A 24,238-nucleotide genomic window follows, 5' to 3' on the forward strand; every position below is an offset into this window, starting at 1 on the left:
AGTTTTATGTTTGTATAATGTATGTATAATGTATAATTTATGTTTGTATAAAGCGAAAGAGAGCGATTTTTTATATACAAATATTTTTGTCAACGATTTATACAAACAAGAGGCTAACAACAATTTATACAAATGGCCTGCCAGCGAAATTATACAATTCTGAAGAGGAGCCAACGAATTATACAATTGCTATCTTTTTGTATATATGTATAGCGAAATAGACAGCTTTCAATTGTATATGTATAGCGAATTATACATATATATGTTTGCTATGGAGCGCAATTATGCAAACTTTGCTATAGCATACAAATATGATTTTTTTGTTTGCTATATGTGAAAGTTGCTCTACTTTTATTTGGGGATCCAGGCCCAATTAGTATCTCTATTAAAAAGGACTAGAAGTTAGAAGAAGGGGCATGGAAATTATGTGAAGCTTTGACTTTCTGATCCTCTCATCTCCTTTCTATGGTCTAGTATCTCATCCCCTTCTAGTTACCTTCGTCTATGTTAAGCTATCCGTAATTAGTGTGTTATTACTTTGTTGTGCGTAATCTACCTTGTAACTTGTATTCAGTAATTAATATATATAAGAGTGCTTCTGTTGGAATTCAGTTTGTTACACTTGGGAAAAGGAATTTTGAGATTAAACCTTATTATTTCACACCGTAGGAGTTGTTGTTGCTGAAGATCTTGACAGCTTAGAGGCATTTTTTGTCATCATGGTGTTTGCGCCCTTCATTACAAGGAGTTGAAATCAATCAACTATGTAGCTAGCTATTATAGAAAGAAGACTTATCTCAACGCACATGGTCATTTTATTCAGTTAATAAATAACATGAAAATGTGGACAACATCAAATAATTTAATTGTAAAGCTATCAAAGAGCAAGCAACTGCCGGAATACCAAGTAAAGTTAAAACAAATGAGGTAAAAGAAAGCAGGAAAATTGAAAAGCTTAATAATTGTGGTACTAATATGACTTGTAGTACATGTGGTACACAAAGACACTGTAAAATAGGATATCCTACAAGAGATTGAGTTGGTCTAAATCAATCTGGAACATCTTCTCAGGTATAAATATTTTTATTTGTTTCTTTCAAATGTAAGTTATATGTACTTGTACTACTATGTCAATAGACATGCTACTAGTAGAGAAAGAGGCAAAGAAAGGGACAGTAGTTCAACTTAATCAGCTAGAGCTTCTTCATAGGCATATGTATTTATTTGTAAGAGAAATAATTTTAAGTATATGCACTAATATGTGAAAAATCACGCCATCACAAACAATAAAAGTGATAAAAGAAGATGTAAAGAAAAGAGGTAAAGACAGTATTTCAAGTGTTCCAACTCAATCACATGAAACTTTTACACATACAAAGATAATTTATGTAATTACTCAATCATTTTTAGATAAGATAAATATATTTTAAAATTTGAGTCTCAATAAACAGATTATTGTAAGTTGTAAAGGAATAGAAATAGATAGAAAAAGAATGGTAATAGAGAAAAAGTAATGCCTCAAGAAAGAAATGTGAACAAAAGCATAGCTAGAAAAAAAGAATGCCTCAACGTAACATACCTAAACTAATTCTAAAGCAACAAATAGTGGAAAAGGCCAAGGAAGGGAAAGAGACCAGTAAAACATGAGAACACTAGTGAAGGACAAACAATACCTTTTAAAAAGTCAATAATGGTAGGGATTGAAATATACTAAGCTCAAGATGGCTTTACAATTCTTAATGTGAGCAGTGAATGCATAACTTTATATGCATATTAAGATTTTATAAGCAGCTTAAATATCTTTTGATTTGAATATTTCTTATTTGACTATGCAACTTGAATTGTCAAATAGAAGAATAATCAATACTAGTACAAGAGTGACAACTGATGTTATTAGTGATGATATTGCTACACACTAAGACGTGAGTTCAAATGAAAGGAAAATACAATTGCTACTACTAGTATCAACTTTGAAAGAATAAGAGCTAAAATATTTATCCAAATCAGGTCTGCAACTAGTGTTAATAATTAAAGTCAAATCAGATCTGCAGTTGCTACTAAAATCAAAGCAAATCAGTTCAAATAGAAAGATATATGTGTCATGAAAGTATACATTCTGACATGATGTTGTTAGCATTTTGATTCTATTATTAATATTGACAAATAAAGTTTAATTGTGTATATTTTGATGTTGTTTTTTTGTTGGAATCAAACTTTGTTTCGTAGGTTCCTTTAGGTATCAAACTTTATTTTTTGTAGGTACCAAACAAAACAATGTTAAATTTTTTTTTGTTGTAGTTTAAATTGAAACATTGATTATGTTAAGAGTGAAAATCCTCATTTTATATAATTGTGTAATATTTTTGTTTCTTTTAGTATATCTTCTCATATGTTTGTAGTTGAACATCTTTTTGAATTTTCTCAAATGGTTACCACAATAAGATAGATAGAAATAGATGAAGGGTTAACTTGTTTGAAAGTGATACAAATGAGGTTTTAAAAGCCTTACACAATCAAATGCGCTTACATCTTGTTAAAGTTATAACTATTCCAACAAGATAAAAAAGAAGAAGAGTAAACTAAAGATATAGAGTATAATAACTATGACAGTTTCGGTTGCATCCAATTACATATTTCATCTTTCATATTCTTGATAATGCTTAAAAAGTTGACATGACGATTAGCTTTCCATTACGATATTTGCTCTTCTTTTCTTCTCCTTCATCACTTATATGTTACTTTCAATATGAATTTCATAAAATGCCAATGTACTTCTTCCAACTCTTTAATTCTCTTTCGCCAATATCATAATAATATACTTATATCTTATATTAGTATCTTCACGATCTCTGCATCTAACGAAGTTTAACACTTTCTCCTAAAATATGTCATAAATAAATTAAACAAAAAATAGAAATAACTTATGGAGAGAACATATACGATAGTGTGGATAAGATCAAAATCTTCGAGTTGTATCGTCTTTCGACCACGACGTTTGCAATAAAAGTAAGTATCCATGTTTGCATTGCATTTTCGTACGTAATATCAGATCATTATCCTCATTACAAATGCAATTCAAGACTGTATTTGACATTATAAAAATATTTTCCTCTCAAAATCTAATCAGAGAAGATAACTTGGTGTAGACACATAAATTGTATTGGATCAAATTCATACAAAATTTGAATTAAATCCATGTTCATTTGGGCTGAATGATTAATTTGGGCTTTACAAATAAATAAGTCCATCTTATTAAATTCAAATCCAAGGTCCATTTCACCTTGAAGCCCAAATTCATGCCACGTGTCACTGTGACTAAGCATCCAAGACCAACAAGGTGATGCTACGTGTCCAAATGAGGTGGTAGTCCTAGTCAAATGCAAGAACCAAACAATCCACCAAGTGTCAAAATGACATTCTTTGGCCAATCACAAGCAACCTTGTCCACCCCCTACAACTATAAATAGGGGATGGACATGACATTCTAAAGGCATCAAGAAAACTCTTCAACAAGCATTCTGCAATTGGAGGAAGCTACACTATCAAATACATAGCTCTTCGAAGGAGTCATCAACGGAGTTCTTCCCGGAGATCGAATTGAAACGACGAAGCACTTTCCGACGTTCCCATAGATCGACAACATTTCAAGGAGGTCTACATCATTCAATATTTCGAGAAATACGCTACTGAAGACCCTCGAATCTTGGAGAATCTTAGGAGAGAGAATCAAGAGAACAACAGAATTGTACTCACAAAGATTCATCAATAAAAATAACATTTTTCTTTTATTTATATTGCTTGAAGTTGATTTTCAGCGCTTAAGGAAATTTGTTGCAAACAAATTTGGCACGCCCAGTGGGATCGATTCTGCTCTTCATCTCTTTCTCTTGCAAATCAGAAACTACAAAGGCAACTACTGCAATGGCCTTCAGAAAGAGTAGTGATTTTTCATACAAGGACTCTACTGATGTCGTATCTGCTGATCTCAGTCATGTTGGCCCGATTACTTGGCCTAAGTTTAAGAACAGTGGGCTAGATGGATCTGAATACTTCACTTCTTTGGAGGCGATGAAAAACAACAACTCTCATACGATGGTCGTAAGTGCAACACCTAGGGGCAATCTTGCGTCTGTGTTCTTTGGAGAATTTTCTCAAATTGGCTCCAACTTTGGTGAATGTGAAGATTCAATAGATTCTCCAACTTCAATGAATGTCAATGTTTTGATGGCTGACTCAACTGACATGGACGAGAAGTTGGCGTGATGGAGCAAACCATTGAGGCCTTGAAGAAATCCATTGATGACAAAAATCTTCATATTGCTCAACTTATGAACAAGTTGGAGGCCTTCACACCTGGAAAGTCAAGTCATGTCCCCACTTGCCCATCTGGTTTTGATCAACGAAACAAGGATGTTGAGGAATCTTTAGCAAAGTCAAAATTTCAAAAGGAGAAACAATTTGCTTCAGTTGCTGCACTATATGTCCAATAGTTGCAAGACATGGTAACGAACACTATCAAGGCTCAATATGGCGGAACACCACAAAGTTCCTTGTATTACTCCAAGCCATATACCAAACGGATTGATTGTCTATCAATGCCAACAAACTATCAACCACCAAAGGTACAACAATTTGATGGCAAGGGGAACCCAAGGCAACATATCGCTCACTTTGTTGAAACTTGTAGCAATGTTGGAACGCATTGTGACTTTTTGGTAAAATAGTTTGTTCGTTCGCTGAAAGGGAATGCATTCGACTGGTTTATCGACCTAGAACACGAGTCCATTGATAGTTGGGAGCAGCTCGAGAAGGAATTCCTCAATCATTTCTACAGTACTCACCGAAACTGTAAGCATGATAGAGTTGACCGGTACTAAGCAAAGAAATGATGAGTTATGGTGGATTACATCAATCGTTGGAGATCGTTGAGTCTGGACTGCAAAGATTGTCTTTCTGAAATATCTGTTGTGGAAATGTGCATTCAGGGTATGCATTGGGGACTTATATACATACTACAAGGAATCAAACCGCGAACTTTTGAGGAACGTGTTACACGAGCTCATGACATGGAGTTGAGCATCACAAGTCATGGGAAGACATCTCAATTTGCTAATCTGACAAAGGAAAAGAAGGAGTTCAAGAAAGGTATGACCTGAAAGATCCAGACTAAGGAATCTATGGCGGTGAAAGCAACTTTTGTAAAGGTCACCACCAAGAGTAAACTAAAAGAGGAGGAAGCTCCAAGTCAATATCCAAGGGAGGAGAGGCGACACCCAACCTTGAAGGAGTTAGAGGCAAAGGTTTACCCATTTCCAGATTCAGATGTACCTATGATTCTTGATGAATTGCTAGCTAAGAAAGTTATTGATCTTACTGAATCAAAGAGGCCTGAAGAAATCAATAAGGTTGGTGATCCTAGATACTGCAAGTTCCATCGTGTCCTTGGCCAACCGACGAGTAAATGTTTTATCTTGAAGGAGAAAATCATGATGTTAGTAAGTGAAGGAAAAATCACCATTGACCAGGATGAAACAACGGAGGAAAATCATGCTAGTGTAACACCAAATCAAAATAAGTGCTCAAGGTCTACTTTCTTGTAATTTGGAAGTTTAACGCCTATTGAAGTTGAATTCTAAGGAAAACTCTTGAGGGTTCACTAGAGATAGACAACCACAAAGAAAATGAAGCTGATGGTTGGACTTTGGTTACTCATAAGAAGCGGAGACATCACGCAGTCTTTAGGATATGACTTCTTAAGACAAGAGTAACAAGGAGTGATGTGAATCAACTACAACCATCAAAAAGCGTCAAGCCTTGTACTAGCCAAAAGATCAATGGTTCTTCGTCGCAGAAGGTTCGAAGTCCCATTACATTGGATGAATTCTGTCCTGAAAAATTCTTTTGTGGTAGTCAAATTGGTGCAACACATGTTATTTCCAGCACAGATGAAACAAAGGGAAGCAAATGTGAGCATAATCCAACAATAACACAAGAACATCAAACTGATGAAAAAGTTGCCCCATGTTGTGCTACAATTGCCTTCACAGATGATGACTTGTTGTTAGGGTCTAAGCTACATAATAGGCCCTTGTTTGTTGTAGGGTCTATTCGAGAACAACATCTCAATCGCATACTAATCGATGGTGGTTCGGCAGTCAATATCATGGCAAAAGTTGTTAGAAAAAAACTTGGGATCTCTATTGATGAATTGTCCAAAAGTAACTTAACAATCCAAGGTTTCAATCAAGGAGGACAACGATCCATAGGGAGGATTCGCGTAGGATTGTCCATTGGCGACGTGAAATCAAACACATTGATTCATGTCATAGATGCCAAAACCATACAACATGTTACTCGGACGTCCTTGGGTTCATGAAAATGGAGTGGTGTCATCTACTTTGCATCAATGCATGAAGTATATGAAAGATGGTGAAGTAGTCAAAATTGAAGCAGACATCAATCCTTTCACTGAGATGGAGTCATATTTTGCAGATGCAAAATTCTATTTAGATTCTGGAAGATCAAATATGGAGAAACATGCAGAAGCCGATTCGATTGATCTCGAAGATAGTAAAGTTCAATAGGACGCTATCAAGATGTCTAAGAAGAGAACGGAAGAAGTTTCCATTAAGCTTTCACCATCTAAAGGAGACATGCAGACCAATATTGATGATGAGCAACCAATTTTTCGCTATATTTCACGTGAACGTTGAAAAAAAGGACAATCACTGCTAGAGGAATGTACCCAACAAGTTCACCCACCGAGGAAAGAATTGAGTCACACAACATTCCAAGATTTGAAGGAGAAAATGTATGTCTCAGTTGCACAAGTCCCGTCTTTCACTTTGGAGCCTTCCAAAGGAAATACCCAAGTTGGTCAGATAAAAGAGAACTTTGATCAAAAGGTCTTCACATTATTTGAAAAATCAGGTTACAACTTCTCAAATCCAGCAAAGTTAGGAGAACTCACGGAAGAAGTCACCGGTGAAAAGATATATGGACTTACAAAGTCTCAAATGTGGTTGAGAAAACAAGGATATTATGTCGCCACTCCTAAGTTTGGGTTAGGATTCAGCTTACCGGAGCCTCTTCGGATTTCATCTAAGAAGGGGAAAGAAATAACTTCATCCCACTACACTTCTATAGAGAAGACAAAGGAATCTAAGGAGGGTAAAACACCATAACGGGCATCGGTGTTTGAACGCATTGGAAGATTGACACCTCATGTCTCTGCATTTGAAAGATTGGGCCGCAACGATGAAAGAGGATCCTCTAAACAAGTGGACGAATATGCCACCACCTCAAAGACTTCTGTATTTCATCTCTTGGGAACCAAAAGAAAGTCATTATCCGAAAGAAGGTTGCTGGAGCATGAAAATCAAGATTATTGTGATGTAACTGATGACAAAGAGATTCATAGTGTTTTCCCATAACGTATGAAGAGAAAGGCTTTATTGTCAATCATCACTGATAGTTCTTTGAGGGTGAAAAGAAGCACAATTGTTGTCACCAACCAGTTTCATGGAGAAACTTATAAGGAGGAAGATGAAACCATCACAGTGGGAAGTCAAATGGAAGATTCAAACTTGACACAATCATCCTATCACATAACAGTGGAAGAAGGTCCAAACATTGACGATACAGATGATGATGTCCAAGAGGTCCCCCCTCAACTGGAGGATGGCATACAATCAACCATAGACGACCTCAAGGAACTAAATCTAGGCAATCTAGAAGATCCGCGTCCAATCTTCATTAGTGCAGTTCTTACACCAGAAGAAGAGAGGAAATACTTCAAGTTATTGGTTGAGTTCAAAGACGTTTTTGCTTGGTCGTACAGAGAAATGTCGGGCCTTAGTCCTATGATAGCTATTCATCATTTGGGGATAAAAAAGGGAACACGTCCTATAAAGCAGTCACAACTAGTGTTTCGTCCTGAGTTGGTAACACAAATTGAAGCGGAGGTTAACAAGCTCATCCAAGATGGATTTATTCAAGAAGTGAAGTACCCGTTATGGAGTTCAAATATTGTACCTGTTAAGAAGAAGAATGGTCAAATACGTGTCTGCGTTGATTTTTGAGATTTGAACAAAACATGTCCAAAAGATGACTTCCCTCTGCCAATCATTGAGCTCATGGTTGATGCTACAACTGGGCATGAATCAATGTCATTTATGGATGGATCTTCTGGATATAATCAAATCAGAATGTCTCCAAAAGATAAAGAATACACCTCTTTCCGAACTCTAAAAGGAATTTATTGCTACAAAGTGATGCCCTTTGGTCTAAAGAATGATGGGGCCACCTATCAACGTGTAATGCAAAACATATTTGATGACATGCTTCATAAGAGGGTGGAATGTTATGTTGATGACTTGGTGGTAAAGACAAAACAAAGGGAATACCATCTTAAAGACCTTCGAATTGTTTTTAAAAGGTTAAGGAAATTTGACTTGAAGATGAATCCACTCAAATGTGCATTTCGGGTTACCTCAGGAAAGTTTCTTGGCTTCATTGTGCGTCACCGTGGAATTGAAGTTGATCCCGCAAAGATTGATGCCATTCAAAAAATGCCTGAGCCAAAGAACTTGAGAGACCTACGCAGTCTACAAGGAAATTTGTCATTCATTCAGAGATTCATTTCTAACCTGGTTGGATGATGTCAACCTTTCAACCATTTAATGAAGAAAGATGCTCCTTTCCACAGGGACCAATCATGTCGAAATGCCTTTGAAAGCATCAAGATATACTTGATAAATTCGCTTGTATTAGTGGCACCAACTCTTGGAAAGCCTTTGATACAGTACATTGCATCGCAAGAGCGATCACTTGGGACACTTCTTGCTCAAGAGAATAAAGCTAAAAAGGAACAAGCATTGTGCTATCTAAGTCAGACCTTGATAGGAGCTGAGTTGAATTATACCCCCATTGAGAAGATGTGCTTAGCATTGCTTTATGCGATAAGAAAATTGAGGCATTATTTTAAAGCGTACACTATCAAGCTAATTTCTCGGGCTGATCCCGTGAAGTTCGTAATGACTCGAATAGTTCTCTCAGGATGTCTAGCATGATGGTCTATACTGTTTAATCAATATGAGAGCATTTACACACCTCAAAAGGCTGTGAAGGGGCAAGCACTTGATAATTTCCTTGCTGATCACCCTCTTCCGGGAAAATGGGAAAATGGGAAACTTCAGATGAGTTCCCTGATGAAGATGCATTTTTTACTAAAGAGCTGCCAATATGGACAATGTTCTTTGATGGATCTGCACGTCGAGATGGTGCAGGGGCGGGAGTCGTGTTGATATCTCCAGAACAACTAATCTTACCATTTTCATTTGTTCTAGGTGAAACATGTTCCAACAACGCCGCAGAGTACCAAGCTTTGATTTTGAACCTTGAAATGGCATAAGATGTGAAGATTCTTCAATTGGATATCTACGATGACTCTCAATTGATCATCAATCAACTCTCGGGAAGCAATGAGGTAAAGAAGGAAGATCTTTTGTCATATCACCAATATGCTACTTTCTTACTTGAAAGATTTGATCAAGTGTTCTTAAATCATGTCCCAAGAGAAGAAAATCGCATGGCAGATGCTTTGGCTAACTTGGCTACAACAATAGCACTCGAAGAAAATTAGACAACAAAGGTGCGTGTATGTCATCAATGGGTTATTCCTGGTTGTCTTGATCTTCAAATCGATGAAAGCCATCATATATCTGTTCGAGTGGTTAAAGAAGGAGATTGGAGAAAACCACTGATTGAGTATCTTGAACATGGAAGACTGCCTGAGGATCCACGAGTAAGAGCAGACATTAAGAGAAGAGCACCACGATTCATCTTTCACGATGGGATACTGTTTCGTCATTCTTATGAGGGACTATTATTGCGGTGTCTTGACAAAGAAGAAGCTCAACAAACAATGGAGGAGGCATATTCTGGAACATGTGGAGCACACCAATCAGGGCCTAAACTTCATTTTCGCATCAAAAGGATAGGCTACTATTGGCCAACAATGGTGATGGACTGCTTAGAGCATGCCAAAAAGTGTCAAGCGTATCACTTGCTAATTACATCCATCAATCTCCAGAGGCTCTGCATACGACTGTAGCCTCATGGCCCTTCGATGCATGGGGACTTGATGTTGTTGGACCTCTTCCAAAGTCATCAAAAGGACAAATATATATTTTAGCTGCCACTGACTATTTCTCTAGATGGGTTGAAGTTGTACCATTAAAAGAGGTAAAGAAGGAAAATGTTATTGATTTTATCAAATCAAACATAATTTTTAGATATGGCATACCAAGATGTATAATTATTGATAATGGCACACCCTTCAACAATAAACTCATGAATAGTTTGTGCGAGAAGTTCAGTTTTAAGCAACATAAGTCTTCAATGTACAATGCACCTACCAATGGTCTTGCTGAAGCTTTTAACAAGACACTTGGTAACCTGTTGAAGAAAGTAGCTGCAAAGAAAAAAAGGGAGGCAAGTTTAGAGAAATATTCAAGAGGTGACTTTTACCTGATGTGCCAATTCTGTCAAGGGCATTGTAGAACCAGCAACACCATCTTCAAAGATCGCAGTATCAATACTAATGGAATCCAATTCAACGAACTCGCATTGTTGAGTGTTCAAGTCCTTAGATTTTTTCTTCAAACGCTTCCAATGTAGCTCTTGGCTAACATTGCTCTCATTGGAGCTAGAGGCTGCACTAGCATTAATGTCAATCTCATGGAGTGAAATAAACGTTTTTGACGTGTTGCTACAAGATGGTGCAATGCCAAGTGGCTTTACAACACCTTTGTCCGATGAGCTGGAAGGTTTCTTCCTCTTGAGAGTTACGTCGATCACCTCTTTATCAGTGATATTGGCAGCCTTGGGAGTCTGTAAAGGACCCTTAACTCTGTTATCCACATGTGTAGCCTTGCCCTTCGAACTTTTGGACTTGGAAACAACGCTGACAGATTGCTGAGGAATATTTGGTGTCACCTTGGACTTTAAAGAGTGAGGAAGCTTTTCTTGAAGTTGTTCTCCTTTGGTTGGTAAAGAAACATCATCTTTTTTCGGACCTCTCAAAATTATGTGGGTACTTCGTCTCAGTAGAATATCTCGATGGGATGGCCACCAATCTGAATACTCACGAGTCATTAAAGACCTCTTATTGGATGAACACATTGGTATGATGATCTTCGAAGAGCTCCCAAGATAAACACATGAATCCCATAGTTGCACCAAAGCTAGCAGTGAACCATCATAATGGTGCTCTATAAGTGCACCAGGAACGTCTTGACAATATCCAAATTGTCAACTGAATCGGTGAGGGCTATAAGGCTCCACAATCAGTTCATCATCCAACCTCAAAGTGACAAAACTTGAACGAAGACCTATAAGGAAATCGCTCCAGGAAGTGGACAATTTTCCACTATCATCAATATGCAGCTCATTTCCTTGTAGCATGGCCAGATTGTGGAGGTCATGGACATTCACTTGTTGAAATAACTTGCGAGCGTCAACGAGGTCAAAATGTTTCGCCATCTTTTCTCCAAAAATTTGCCAAATTCGCACAACTCGTTGAGGACGGGTAATACGAAAGTAGGTCTCAAAATACTCACCTATCCATCCATATACATAATGGAAGGGAAGTAATGTATTACAAGCACCCAAGTTTGAAGAAGTGGATATATCCCTGAGGCCGCGATAGATGTTTGCTAAGACCGGAACCGCCAAAGAAAATATTTCTCCATGAGCCATCAAGCTTGCAACTTTGAAGACACTAGCATGAATACAATCAACTTTCCTGTTAGGAAGAACAAACTTGCAAAGCCAACATGCGAGAAAACCCTCCAGATAAGTCTCATCCCTGAATGATTCTTCTATGCCTAGCTCGACAAAAAGAGCATTCTCTTATTCGGTTCGAGGCAAAAAGCTCATGTCAATATTTCCAGAAGGATCATGATTCAACCTTGGTATTGTATGATTCTTAAACGTCCTTGGCGAAGGCTCGGCATATTTTCTCGGCCCCCTAAACCAAAACTTTGTCCATTCTCGAAAAGAGACTTCGTCGATGGCACCTTTGGTAAGTCGGTAGAACGCCGAAAACAAGAAGGAGCAACTTCTTGGGAGAAAAGACTTCCCTTGATCATCTACATGTGTCAACTCCTTAGCCGAGGGTATAACTTCATCATAAAAGGAACCATGAACATAAAGACCTCCAATGGTTCTCAAATCCCATAAAGAAATAGATAACTCTCCTACGAAGGTAGAGACCGTATTGGTGGATGGACGCCAATTCTCGCAAAAGGCCTGGAGAACGTTTTCGTTGTGGTCGTATGTGAACATTGAAGCAAAGATAGCATCATAAGTCTTCATGTTATCCAAAGTCTCCTTGCAGCGGGCAAGCTCATCCTCTACCCACTCCCAATAGCCAGACGTATAGTGAACCTCACCAAACCCAGAAGAAAGAACACGCCAACTGCTAAGATGTTCATCACGACGAGGAGGGACGGCAACAACAACATTTTGATGAGTGGAAGACTTCAAGAGGAGAACTTTTTCAGTTGTGACATTGCCGGAGAAATCGTTCGTAACATCCTTCGCTTCTGTTGACGACCACTCCGGGAGATGATGAGAAGTGTCCAACGTCTTTCTAAGAAGTGGGAAGGCGCCGATCACCGGAGGATGAACTTTCATGGTGAGAACTTTGGCGCGCGAATGTTGCTTGTTCTCACGATTTCAAGGCAAGGGTATGGCGCATCTCGATCACTAAAGTCCATTGTCGCTGCTTGAAATCAATATTGCACAATGTGGCTCTGGAAAAAAAAAGGAGGTTACATTGGCGAAAACACAATCGGAGTAATCAAAAGACAAAAAAAGATCTGACCATCAAAAATGAGTTCAACCTTGAAAATTAAAATTGTATCAATTGACAAGGAATTTGGCTACAAATATTTTATATGTCGTAGTTCCATGTTTCTAGTTTTGGAAAAACCAAACGACTTGCTATTTCGATTTTTCTACAATTAGAAATGAATTGTACACTACGGACACGCAAATCTGTCAATCAGAAACGGGTTCAAACTTGAAGATCAAAACTGTAGCAATTGAAAACGAATTTGGCTACAAATATTTTATATGTCGTAGTGCCATGTTTCTAGTTTCGGAAAAACCAAACGGCTTACGATTTTGATTTTTCTACAATTAGATATGGATTTTACACTACAGGCGTGCAAAGCTGAACCATCAAGACGGGTTACTGCTAAACAAGAGTCTAAGTTACCTGAGAAAGTAGCAAGAGTACCTTGCTTGAAGTTTCTTTTGAGATATGATGGAGGTTATGTCTCCCGATTTGATAAAAACAAGCGACGTCGCAACTGAACAGTTAAATACACTCGGATAACTTGTTTTTTGCAGCATCTAAAATTTTGTATGATGAAACTCTTTATGCATTGGAGAGGATTATATAGGGATTCTTGTGAAAGATTTCTAATCCTTCCACAAGGCATAATAAGGTGGATTTGGAAAATAAAAATCTGATTTGGGTTGAGATAGTTCATGTCCATTTTGAAGCCACACCAATATGGAAGGATGACCAAAGAGTTAAGGAAAGAAGAATATCTTCATTGACTTGGATAAGAAAAGTTGATATTCTTTTTATTTGATTCAAAATCCAATCAATCTTCTTGTTTTTTCTTCACACCTTGCAAGGAAAATCAGACGAAAAAATAATGTTACTACTCACTAGACCCATCTATTTTGAAATCAATATAGAGGGTCCACGTGGTTGTCGAGCAAGAATGTTTTTAAAAAATTCAGATCACTACAAGCAAATCATTTGTAATGGTCTAGTTAGAATACGACGACAAGAAACAAATACTCTTGAAGTCTCAAAAAGAGAAAACACATTCATGAAGACTCTAACTCTCGTCGTCAAATTCGGCAAGCCTACACGTTGACAAGCCTAAAAAAAACACATTCATGAATACTTCAAGTCTTGTCGCCAAACTTCGGCAAGCATACACGTCGACAAGTCTCGAAGTAAGGGCATTTGTAGACACATAAATTGTATTAGATCAAATTCATACAAAATTTGAATTAAATCATGTTCATTTGGGCTGAATGATTAATTTGGGCTTTACAAATAAATAAGTTCATCTTATTAAATTCAAATCCAAGGTCCATTTCACCTTGAAGCCCAAACTCATGCCACGTGTCACTGTGACTAGGCATCCAAGACCAACAAGGTAACGCTACGTGTCCAAATGAGGTGGTAGTCCCAGTCAAATGCAAGAACCAGTCACAATCCGCCAAGTGTCAAAATGACATTCTTTGGCCAATCACAAGCAACCTTGTCCACCCCCTACAACTATAAATAGAGGATGGACATGACATTCTAAGGGCATCAAGAAAACTCTTCAACAAGCATTCTGCAATTGGAGGAAGCTACACCATTAACTACATAGCTCTTCGAAGGAGTCATCAACGGAGTTCTTCCCGGAGATCGACTTGAAACGACGAAGCGCATTCCGACGTTCCCGTAGATCGACAACATCTCAAGGAGGTCTACATCATCCAATATTTCGAGAAATACGCTACTGAAGACCCTCGAATCTTGGAGAGAGAATCAAGAGAACAACAGAATTGTACTCACAACGATTCATAAATAAAAATAACATTTTTCTTTTATTTATTTTGCTTGAAGTTGATTTTCAGCGCTTAAGGAAATTTGTTGCAAACACTTGGTATCTCAAATTTGAAGAAATTAAACCTTGAACAACTGGAAATTAACAAGAAATTAAAAAGTTCATATCTTTTTGGACTGATTTCATTTAAGAAAGAAGATGATTTTGTTTAAACCTTCAACCAACGACTCTTTTGAAAGAATTGGAGAAGACAATGTTTTTAAAGAGGAAGTAATTAAATAATAGGAAAGAATTGATACATGACGCTTTTTAATCCGTTTTTGAAAGCAAATTTTTTTATTTACGTGCGTCATCTGCGTGAAAATAAATGTAGGGAGAAAATTGATCAAAATGATATTTTAACAAAGATATTTAAAATTTTTATGGAGTACTAAAACATTGGTGAAGTTAATGTATCTTTTTTTAAAATCAGGATAACTTTAGGTGTTTATATGTTTTCTCTATATCAATTGTTGATTATGATCCTAACCTTATGTATGGTAATAGATAGATAAATTGACACATTTGCATATCTTAAAACTCAACAACTTCTCTCTTGAAGTCATTCTCCAACTAAGCAATTTGATGATTGAGTTGCCAAATAGAAATTGAGAATTTTTCCCCTCATTCGACAAGAACAGTGAGTTTTATTTTATAAAAAAAAATAAAAATTGAATAACGAAAGCCAACACCATTCGTTTTGGAGTTAGGTTTAGGAACTAAATCACACAGTTTATTTAATTAAAATTCAATTTGCATAGCATGATAATACAAGAACCAAAATCAAAATTTAACTACCAACTCAAGGTTTAAGCAACAATTATAAATATATATATTGATAAATGAAGGTTACATATTAGAAGAAGATTTGGTGGTTTAGGAAGATATAATTAAAACTCCGAAAAAATAAGAAATGTCATTAAATTATGTGAAACTGAATAAAAATGTCTTTTATAAAACGAATTGATTAAAAAAAATTATTGTTAATAATCTGGCCAAAAAACGTCCCAATTTTTACTTTATTGGGTCTAAAACAATCATTTCCCTAATATATATACATTTAAACACATTCTTTTTCTAATAGATACTATAATATATCTAAAGAACCTTATTCTTACTTTTTAAATATAATTTAGTTAACTAATAAAAAAAGTGGAAAATAATACTTTTTTTTTCTTAATACATATAACTAAAATCACAATACCCTCTTTATTGATTTTCATTTAGATAACACTACAATTTTCTTTTCTAATAAAAAATATTTTTATTTCTTAATCTTTTTTGAATTGGAGTAGGATAAACGTTTCATAATATGATCCCTGCTTTTATAATTAATTTGCCTTTTCCATATAAATTTTAAAATTCAAGAATTTTATTACTAAATGTTTATCCTACCTCAACTCGAAAAAGATTAAGAAATAAAATTATTTTGTATTTTAGTATGAAAAAATAATTTTATCTTTTAAAATAATATTTCTATAAGAAATTTTTTGTTTAAAAAGAAAAACGGATATTTTTATTAGAACAAGACAATTTTGATCAAATTAAGTGAAAATAAGAGTATCTTTGAATTAAACTATTAATGACAAAAATATTTTTGAATAAAACTTTTAACGAATGACATTTTATTTTAATTGTACCTAATTTAAACGCATTTCATCCTTTTTTTTTTGTTAAAGTAATAAAAAAAATTATTCTTTATTATTGATTTTAAGCAAGGTAGCTCACAAGTTACAAACATATTAGTAGTGATTTTTTTTATTTTCCAACGTATCAAAAAGGACAAAAAGAAAAAAGAAAAACGAAAAAAAAAAGCTAATGATTTTGACTTTGGTCAAGAGGGGACTGAGAGTCCAGAAGCTTCTTACGAGTGTAAAATGCTGTCGAAGTTAATTTTGGCGCCCAACCTAAACTAAAACCCTAGACTACTTTTTTTTGCTAAGCTAAGCAACAGCAATTAGCCGGAAAATATGTCAGGCTTGAAGTTCGTCGCTGAAAGAACCGGTGACGGAGCCGGGCAGCCATTCCTCGACACCGACAACGGCGAGGAACTCATGTATGTTCAGCCTGGAACTGCTGTAGTCCTCGGCAGCCGCCCTCCTGAGTCACCTGGCACTCTCTATATCACCTCCAAGTAACATCTTGACCTTCAATCTACTTTTGTTTGTGTTCATGTATATTGTTTGTTTCTTAATCAGTAGTTGAGTTTTAGTTTTGCGATTCGTTAAATATCACCAGGCAAGTGGTGTGGCTAAGCGATACTGATAGGAGTAAAGGTTATGCAGTTGATTTCTTGTCTGTTTCACTTCATGCGGTCTCTAGAGACCCCGAGGCTTATCGGGATCCTTGTTTATATGCTCAGGTACAATCTCTTTGTTACATTTTCCTCCTGAATTAAAGTTCTAGGGTTTTACTTATACCAGCAAGAGAGCAAAACAGAACTGAAGGTTAATATGTGAAATTAAAAAGTTTCAACTTATAACACTATTGATTTTGTAGAGTCAATTTTTACTTTTCATTGTATAATCGATTTGTTTAACCTGCCTCTATTTGGATTAATTTGTGATGAAATTTGAAGGACTACTGGTCATGAAATGGAACTGATAGTGCTAAAAAGTTATAAGAAATACGCTGCATTTTGATTATTTAAGTGTGTTTCTCTCTATCTTTTTATCCCCTTCATATATTATCTGTCTGGAAAGCTTTCTCACTCTTGACTTTTGCTACCATAGCTATCATTTCCAGTAAGACCTAGAAGATTTGCCTAAAATTTCCAGCATAATTAGACATAGATACATGCAATATCTGACACTCAGTTGTTGTAGGGGCACATAAAGGATTTTATATGGCTCATTTTGTTTAGCTTGTCCTAGGCGTTTCTAAGGTCCATGCTGTTTTCTTTTCTCTCTTCTTATGTTATGAGATTTATTTCATTATTTAGTGGCTCTTCTGTTGCTATCTGTTGTTGGATGTTAGGACCTGTGAGATGTTATAGAGGGTTAATATATATTGATGGACTGTATGATCTTGCAGTAAATATAAAATCTACATCACGAATAACCCATTTCCTGAATAAATGATTTATCTTCATGTTTTTACAAACAGATGTGTATGATTGCGATTCCTAAAAGCTTACATTTACGAATTGAGCTTGCAGCGTTCTTGATTATTAAAGAGGTGCTGGTCAGTAGTGTTGGTAACATAGTGTAGAAGTTCCAAAAAAAATTGGGAAATATTTAAGGATGGGAAGAAGTTAAAGCCTTTTAAATTGTCACACATTGGTTGAAGGAATGTGAAATGATCTCCTTATATTGTTTTGGACAATCCTCACCTCATGAGCTAACTTGTGAGATTGAGTTAGCCCAAAGTCCATTTCCTTATTATGTATCAGAGCCAAGCCCATTCTTCTTGTTGTGTTTTTTCAATGTTGAACTCCCGTGTTATGTTATCTATGCTTTATTTGGTAGGCCTCAACGTTGGAAGTGGGGGCTATGTGTTAGATAGTCCCACATTGGTTGGAATGAAAAAAAATCTTATATGGTCGTGGACAACCCTCACTTCATGAACTAGCTTTTTAAGTCAGTGTAATGTATGTTTCCAATCCAGTACTTCATTAGGATTTTGAGGTTCAAACTAACAGGCAAGCTAGTTTGGGCCTTCTTACTTGTTTCACCATTCAAATGGCCACAATGCAACAGAGTTGCGTATAACAGAATGTTATATAAATAGGTTTGGAACCTTTTAGAATGCCAATCTGAGTTATGCTTTGAGTGATGGTTATAGTTTCAAGTGTGTGAGGCAGATATGGCGCTAATTTGGCTATAAGTACCAGATCATTGGTGTTATCTGGTGGTAGTTGTGTGCCATTAATAGGACATTAACTACTGAAGTGTTTGCCATATCTATCGGTGTATGTCTTTTACATCGGCCAGACAGTTCTCTTCCATTGTTTTTTTTTGGGTGAGGAGTTGAAGAATGGTGGCCTTAAACTATCATCAACAGAAGTAGCAAAATTTGGATGGTGGCTAATACAAACAGTGATGGTCGGAAAGATGATGTATGAAGGGGCTTTTTGTTTGTTTGTATTTTATAAGGAAAGATGGTGGAAGTTAGTTCAAGACTAGCATGCAGCGGTGACTCTTTGATGGTTCTCGATAAGTGAAGGACAACAAAGGGTGGAGGAGAGGTGGTGCTATGGTGGGGTTAAAGGTCGTTGGTGAGGGTCAATTTTCTTGGCGAAGGCTGCACTCTCTCTTCATTGCCTTCTATGCCCCAACTCCAGCTTGATGGGATGCATTAGAAGGAAGCATGCAGGGTTCATCTGGAATTCAATAAGTCATCGTGAAATATCATTTATCCATTCTAGTATCACTTAGTATAAGTCAATTTTACCTATAACCTCATATTATAATGAAATCCTACTTGGGGTGTTTTATAGATGATTTTGTGGGGACCAAAATAGGAGTACTTTTGAAATTCAATCGGCTTAAAGAGCCAGTCTGATCTGACAATGGTGGTTGCCAGAGCCCAGATTTTCAGCCAAGACTGGTATTTTTCCTGCCATGGCAGATAGAGAGAACTTATGGGTAGAAATGATTTTTTATAGGAAAAACACCACAATCTTTTGTGGGGAAGGAAAGGAGGTCGAAACTCTAATTAGTCAAAGGTAAATCTAGAATCAATTGGGCTTGAAGATGTTTTGGATTGTGTCCGGAATTAAGGCCATTTTGTCGCCTCCTTTTTATTTCTTTTGGACTTCTCCAGTTCCTAAATGCTTGTTTTTTTTATGTTACATACAATAATGATTTCAAAATAGCTACGTAGTAATAATACAAATTACTTGAGAAAAATGATAGTAAAATGCAATGTGTATGTTTAAAACATTTAGGGGTCGTTTGGTTTGGGTGTATAAGAAAGTGTTGAATATGGTGTATTAGTAATGCTGGTATTAGTTATGCTTGAGATTATTTCTTATGCAATGTTTGGTTTGGTGTATTGAAAATAACATGCATCACATAATTTTAAAAAAAGATTTATTTACAAAAATATACTCCACACGTACCGTGGAAAGGATGTGAAAAAGGTTTTGAGGGGCAATTGTGTCTTGAACCATGCTAATGCATGTATTAAAATCACTTGCATTGCTAATACCATGGTTTTCAGTCTTGGGTCAATTGTCAGTCTTAGATGAACTTGCAAGGGGAGAAGAAAGATATTGAGGACTGACCTGACCTTCAATATTTCTGAGGCTAAATCTATTAGAGCTCTCACTTAATGCTATTGACAGGTGTAGAACAGTACACAACTCCACTACATATTCAATAGGGCAATTCATCATGTTTAGTTTTTTAAAAAATCATTTGTGGTATTTCCTATTTCATTGAAGCTTGGTGGAGATCATCCAACTATTTTCTTTATTTTTTCATTTGCCAGTAAACTATCTGACACGGTTAATATATAGTTGGCTATCCATGACATTATGAAATGCAATTTCTGTAATTTATTATGTTAGGATTGTGTAGTGTATGCAATCTATTCTCTGAAGCTGGATAAATCATGTATGGTTGAACCAGATGGATTAGTTGCATGATTATGCATGTCTGTAAAATCTCTGGCTTTATAATTAATGAGTCTCTCTGGTAGAGAAATTATTTTCTTTCAGTCCTGTTTAATATTTCGGATGATCACTCTCTCTGTGTTTTCTCCCTGAAGGGAATCCTGAGTTCTGGTTAAACATTTGTTTCTATTTCACAAATGTGAAATATGTTTTACTTTAACGGGTGTGAAAATAAAAGATATCTCTTGCTTCATTCATGAAGATTGACAATGGAGTGGAGGATGATGAATCAGAAGGTTCCAGTGATGAAGGTGATGTGTCATCAGATTTATCAAGGATCACTGAGTTGAGACTTGTGCCATCAGATCCTAATCAAGGTGCTTCATTCTTGTTCATTGTTTTTCATATAAGACAAATACTTTCTGCTACTTTAGCTCCGAAAGATAAAAGTTTGCTTTGCATGTTCTATGTCGACAGTGGATACTCTCTTCCAGATCTTTTGTGATTGTGCTGAGCTTAATCCTGAACCAATTGAAGGTAGTTTTCTTCTTCTTTGGACATACTCATTAACACGTTTCTACTCGCATTTTGCTGCCCATGTTTTGTTTCTACTTTACTAAAATCTGGTGTTGCTTTCCGTAGAGGAGGAGGAACATAATTGGATCTTCAGCGCAGATCAGCTGGAAAATCAGGAAGCTGGTAAGAATTGATAGGCATCGGCTATCTTTTAATTGAAACCAATAATCATTTTCTCAACCAACTTATATTCTTGCTGGTCTAACTTTAGAAGAAGATTCTGAATGGATGATTTCTCCAAATTCTACACATCCAATTGGTCGTTCAAATGGGGATCACGACTTAGCTCATAATGTACTTCAGGTAGGCCTGTGATTGTAGATTTGATTTGACACTTGAAATTCAGAATTGTGATTAATCTTGTTCGTTGCCTTTCCTTTGGCTCGTTTGGTAGGTGTTGGGGCTGGGTAGCCAAATGGAGGTGAATTAGAACAAATTCAATACTAATTTTTAAAGTAATAAGCACATAGTCAGTCTTCACATATTTGGGAATCGTAGATTAGTTCATAGTACATATTCAACAACACAACGTCAAGTTTCAGAGCCTGACTATACTTGATCTCTGTGTATTTCTCCATATGAATAATCTGCATTGTCATCCTTCTTCAATATTTCCTTTTGTGGAGATAAGATATAGAGACTTTTAGGACTCTTTACCTGAATTTCTGCGTCCGTGCATGGTATATAAAACGGAGGCTGAATCACCTGTAATGGTAAACAGTAAACCAATGCACCTAAGCCCAGGAGTCTACAATGATGGCAACCTCAATGTTGGAGGTGGATGATACTTTTCACTAGGTTCCCTCACTGTCATTTGTCAATTGGTTCTTTGATATGTTTTCTACAAGCACTGTGAAGCATTTAGAGCTCCTCTCTGGGGACTTTTTTCTTGAATAACTATCATGTTTTTAAACTGATATAAACTATTATTGATAATTGCATGTGCAACCTCATTACAGCAGTGGCATGTGAAAGGTTCCTTTTATAACACCTCATTTATGAGATCTGTAATTCTTTTTTTGGGGGGGTTGTTATTTTTGGTTGGAGGGGGGGGAGGTGATGGTTGAAGTGTGCATATAAAAGGTAGGAAGATTTGTTGCATGAAAATTGAGACGTGCTTTTTTGAACTGTAGCTTCAGATTAATGATCAAAGGTTTGAAGATGCGGAGGAAATGGACAGTGACACCAAAAATGGCTATAACCATTCCTAGTCAAGATTACCTTAAAGTGTGTCAACCTGGTGGAGCTTTTCTCATTTCAGATTCAGAGTTTCTTGTGCTACTTGCTGATTTGGATGAACAGAGTTTTTGCGAAAATGATTAGAATTCTATACAGGAACTAGTAGTTTTATTATGTCATAAATAGTGATCCATGATTAATGCGAGCTGAGATGATATAGCTCAGTTGTAGGTACCTTCCCTTGGTTTTTTTCCTGTATTGTGCTGTTCCTTCTGTTTATAACCTGAGTTATGATGACCTTAAGGTTTTTGGGGATACTTGTACACATAAATTTGGTTAAACATTTCGGTATCTTGCCCAAAGAAGCAATGAACGAGAGCACAACTTTCTAGCTCTCATTTCAAGTGCCTGGACTCGAGCTTCTCTCAAATCTTCCAGTTGTTCCCTCTTCTATCTTCAAAATAAATATGACTATTACACTGCGAGTGCGTTGAATTACTTAAAATTCAATAAGAAATCTCAAGTAGATAATTTTCAGTAAATACTACTACTTTATATTGCACATGTTAAATGAACCCGGGCCCTTCTAATAGTTGATGCGCTTCATTTGCCAAAATGCATAAAATTCAGTACACTGTTTTTTTCTTTTGGGTAAAGACCACAAATAGCATATTTGAGCACTAAAATAGTAATTGCGATTTTTGTGTAGTCCAGCCAGATGAGCCATTGTCAGGTTTTCATTAACATCCAAGAGGTGCTTGGCTGATTTGGTGATATTTTGCTGCAAAAAGAATGTGATCAAGGCATTTATCTGCTATTGGGTTTTGATCGAGAAGAATCCAAATTCAAGTGTGACCAAACTGTATATTGACACAACTTATCATCTACCAAGAAGTGAATTTCTTATCCCAAAAGGAACAAAAAGACTTAAGAATTTATACAAACAAATCATGAAACTACACATGCCTCCAAATAGCACAATCATATAAAGAGCAATAGAAGCACATTTTGATAGAACCTCTCATTAACACTATGTGTGAGATCATTAGCATAATAAATCCGCCTAACTGCAAGTAATCAATACAACTAATCCAAGAAAAAAAGAGAGACTAAAAAAATTCAAATGCCTATACAAGCGTCTCATGGAACACCATATACTTGATCAATAATTCTTCTTTTCAATTATTGAATAGTAATCAAGATACCAATTAACAAATTTCTGCAACCCCATCTGCAAATCTGTAGTGGGTTTGTATCCAAATTCCTTCTGAGCATAACTGATATTAGCATGAGTAAACATCACATCTCCATTTCTTGGCAATGGCAACACATTTCTTTTAGCCTTTACCTTGAGTAGTTTCTCCAATATGCTAACTAGCTTTGTTACTGGAACTGGTGAAGTATTCCCCAAATTAAACACTCTTAATTGTGCATTCTTCTTCTTCTTTCCACCACTTCCTGTGCTCTTCTCTGCTGTATCCAACGCCCCTAAACACCCTTTTACTATTTCATCAATGTAGGTAAAATCTCTAGCTACACTTTTGTTGTTTGAACCTTGAAATACTGAAATGGGGTTTCCTTTTAGTATGTTCTTTGTGAAGAAGAAATACGCCATATCTGGCCGACCCCAAGGTCCATAAACAGTGAAGAATCTTAACCCTGTAATGGATGTTGGGAAAGTTAATGCACTAACAAGAATGTCAGACAGGATAGCAGCGGAATAATACCCAAATCTAAACTTTCCCTTTCAATTTGAACCAAGAGAAGACAAACCAAATCAAGCAATATGAAGAATGGACAGCAAGTATATCAATCAAACTAAATCAACAAGATAAGAATAACCCAATCACACAAGACACAACGATTTACGTGGAAAACCCTTCGATGTGAAGAGTAAAAAACCACAGGACCAAAAGCTCCACTATAAACACCAAGAGTTACAAAATTGTTCTCCAAAATTGGCCACAAAACAAGTGCCAAACAACGAGCAACAACAAATCAAGATTGCACCAAAACTAGAGAATTAAAGAAGAGATTTCACCCAAAACGCGCTACTGTTCACCCCCAAAATCAGAAGCTACAGACCTCCAAATCCGATCTCCACCGTTGAATTGCAAGAACCAGATGCTGAGAACTCCCAGTTCAAATTTGAGCACGATCCAACGGTTAACGAAGCGTCAAACTCTGTCTGAAGCGGACTGCCTGAGCAGAAAATTTCCAGAAGCAAAAACGGGATTTT

At 36.4% G+C, this 24,238-nt stretch overlaps 2 protein-coding genes across 3 annotated transcripts in view; one reads left to right on the plus strand and one right to left on the minus strand.

The window, feature by feature from the left end:
* Positions 1-16,539: 16,539 nt before the first annotated feature.
* LOC102582501 (chloride conductance regulatory protein ICln) lies at positions 16,540-22,412 on the plus strand. 2 transcript variants are annotated; one of them, XM_006365186.2, is made up of 7 exons: positions 16,540-16,821; positions 16,926-17,049; positions 20,507-20,621; positions 20,722-20,781; positions 20,887-20,943; positions 21,035-21,123; positions 21,954-22,412. In XM_006365186.2, the coding sequence occupies exons 1-7, from the start codon at positions 16,658-16,660 to the stop codon at positions 22,029-22,031; spliced, it is 687 nt and encodes a 228-aa protein (XP_006365248.1). In that variant the 5' UTR covers positions 16,540-16,657; the 3' UTR covers positions 22,032-22,412. The 2 variants fall into 2 exon arrangements, with proteins under 2 accessions (XP_006365248.1, XP_006365247.1); XM_006365185.2 differs by having other exon boundaries at positions 16,541-16,821; positions 21,032-21,123.
* A 414-nt stretch (positions 22,413-22,826) lies between these two features.
* LOC102583053 (UDP-glucuronate 4-epimerase 2-like) overlaps positions 22,827-24,238 on the minus strand; it is a 7,899-nt gene continuing 6,487 nt past the window's right edge. The window contains exon 2 of the mRNA XM_006365187.2: positions 22,827-23,669. Within this exon, the coding sequence (XP_006365249.1) occupies positions 23,162-23,669 (508 nt within the window). The 3' untranslated portion in view covers positions 22,827-23,161. The remainder of the gene's footprint in view (positions 23,670-24,238) is intronic.

The sequence above is a fragment of the Solanum tuberosum genome, unplaced genomic scaffold, assembly GCF_000226075.1.
Source record: "Solanum tuberosum cultivar DM 1-3 516 R44 unplaced genomic scaffold, SolTub_3.0 scf00533, whole genome shotgun sequence".
Lineage (NCBI taxonomy): Eukaryota > Viridiplantae > Streptophyta > Magnoliopsida > Solanales > Solanaceae > Solanum > Solanum tuberosum.

Excerpts from the sequence above, each read along its gene's own strand:
- LOC102582501 (XM_006365185.2), top strand. The coding sequence starts at position 16,658 with ATGTCAGGCTTGAAGTTCGTCGCTGAAAGAACCGGTGACGGAGCCGGG. Across the intron at positions 17,050-20,506 it reads ATCCTTGTTTATATGCTCAG|ATTGACAATGGAGTGGAGGA; the intron begins GTACAATCTCTT and ends TCATTCATGAAG. Across the intron at positions 21,124-21,953 it reads TAGCTCATAATGTACTTCAG|CTTCAGATTAATGATCAAAG; the intron begins GTAGGCCTGTGA and ends TTTGAACTGTAG.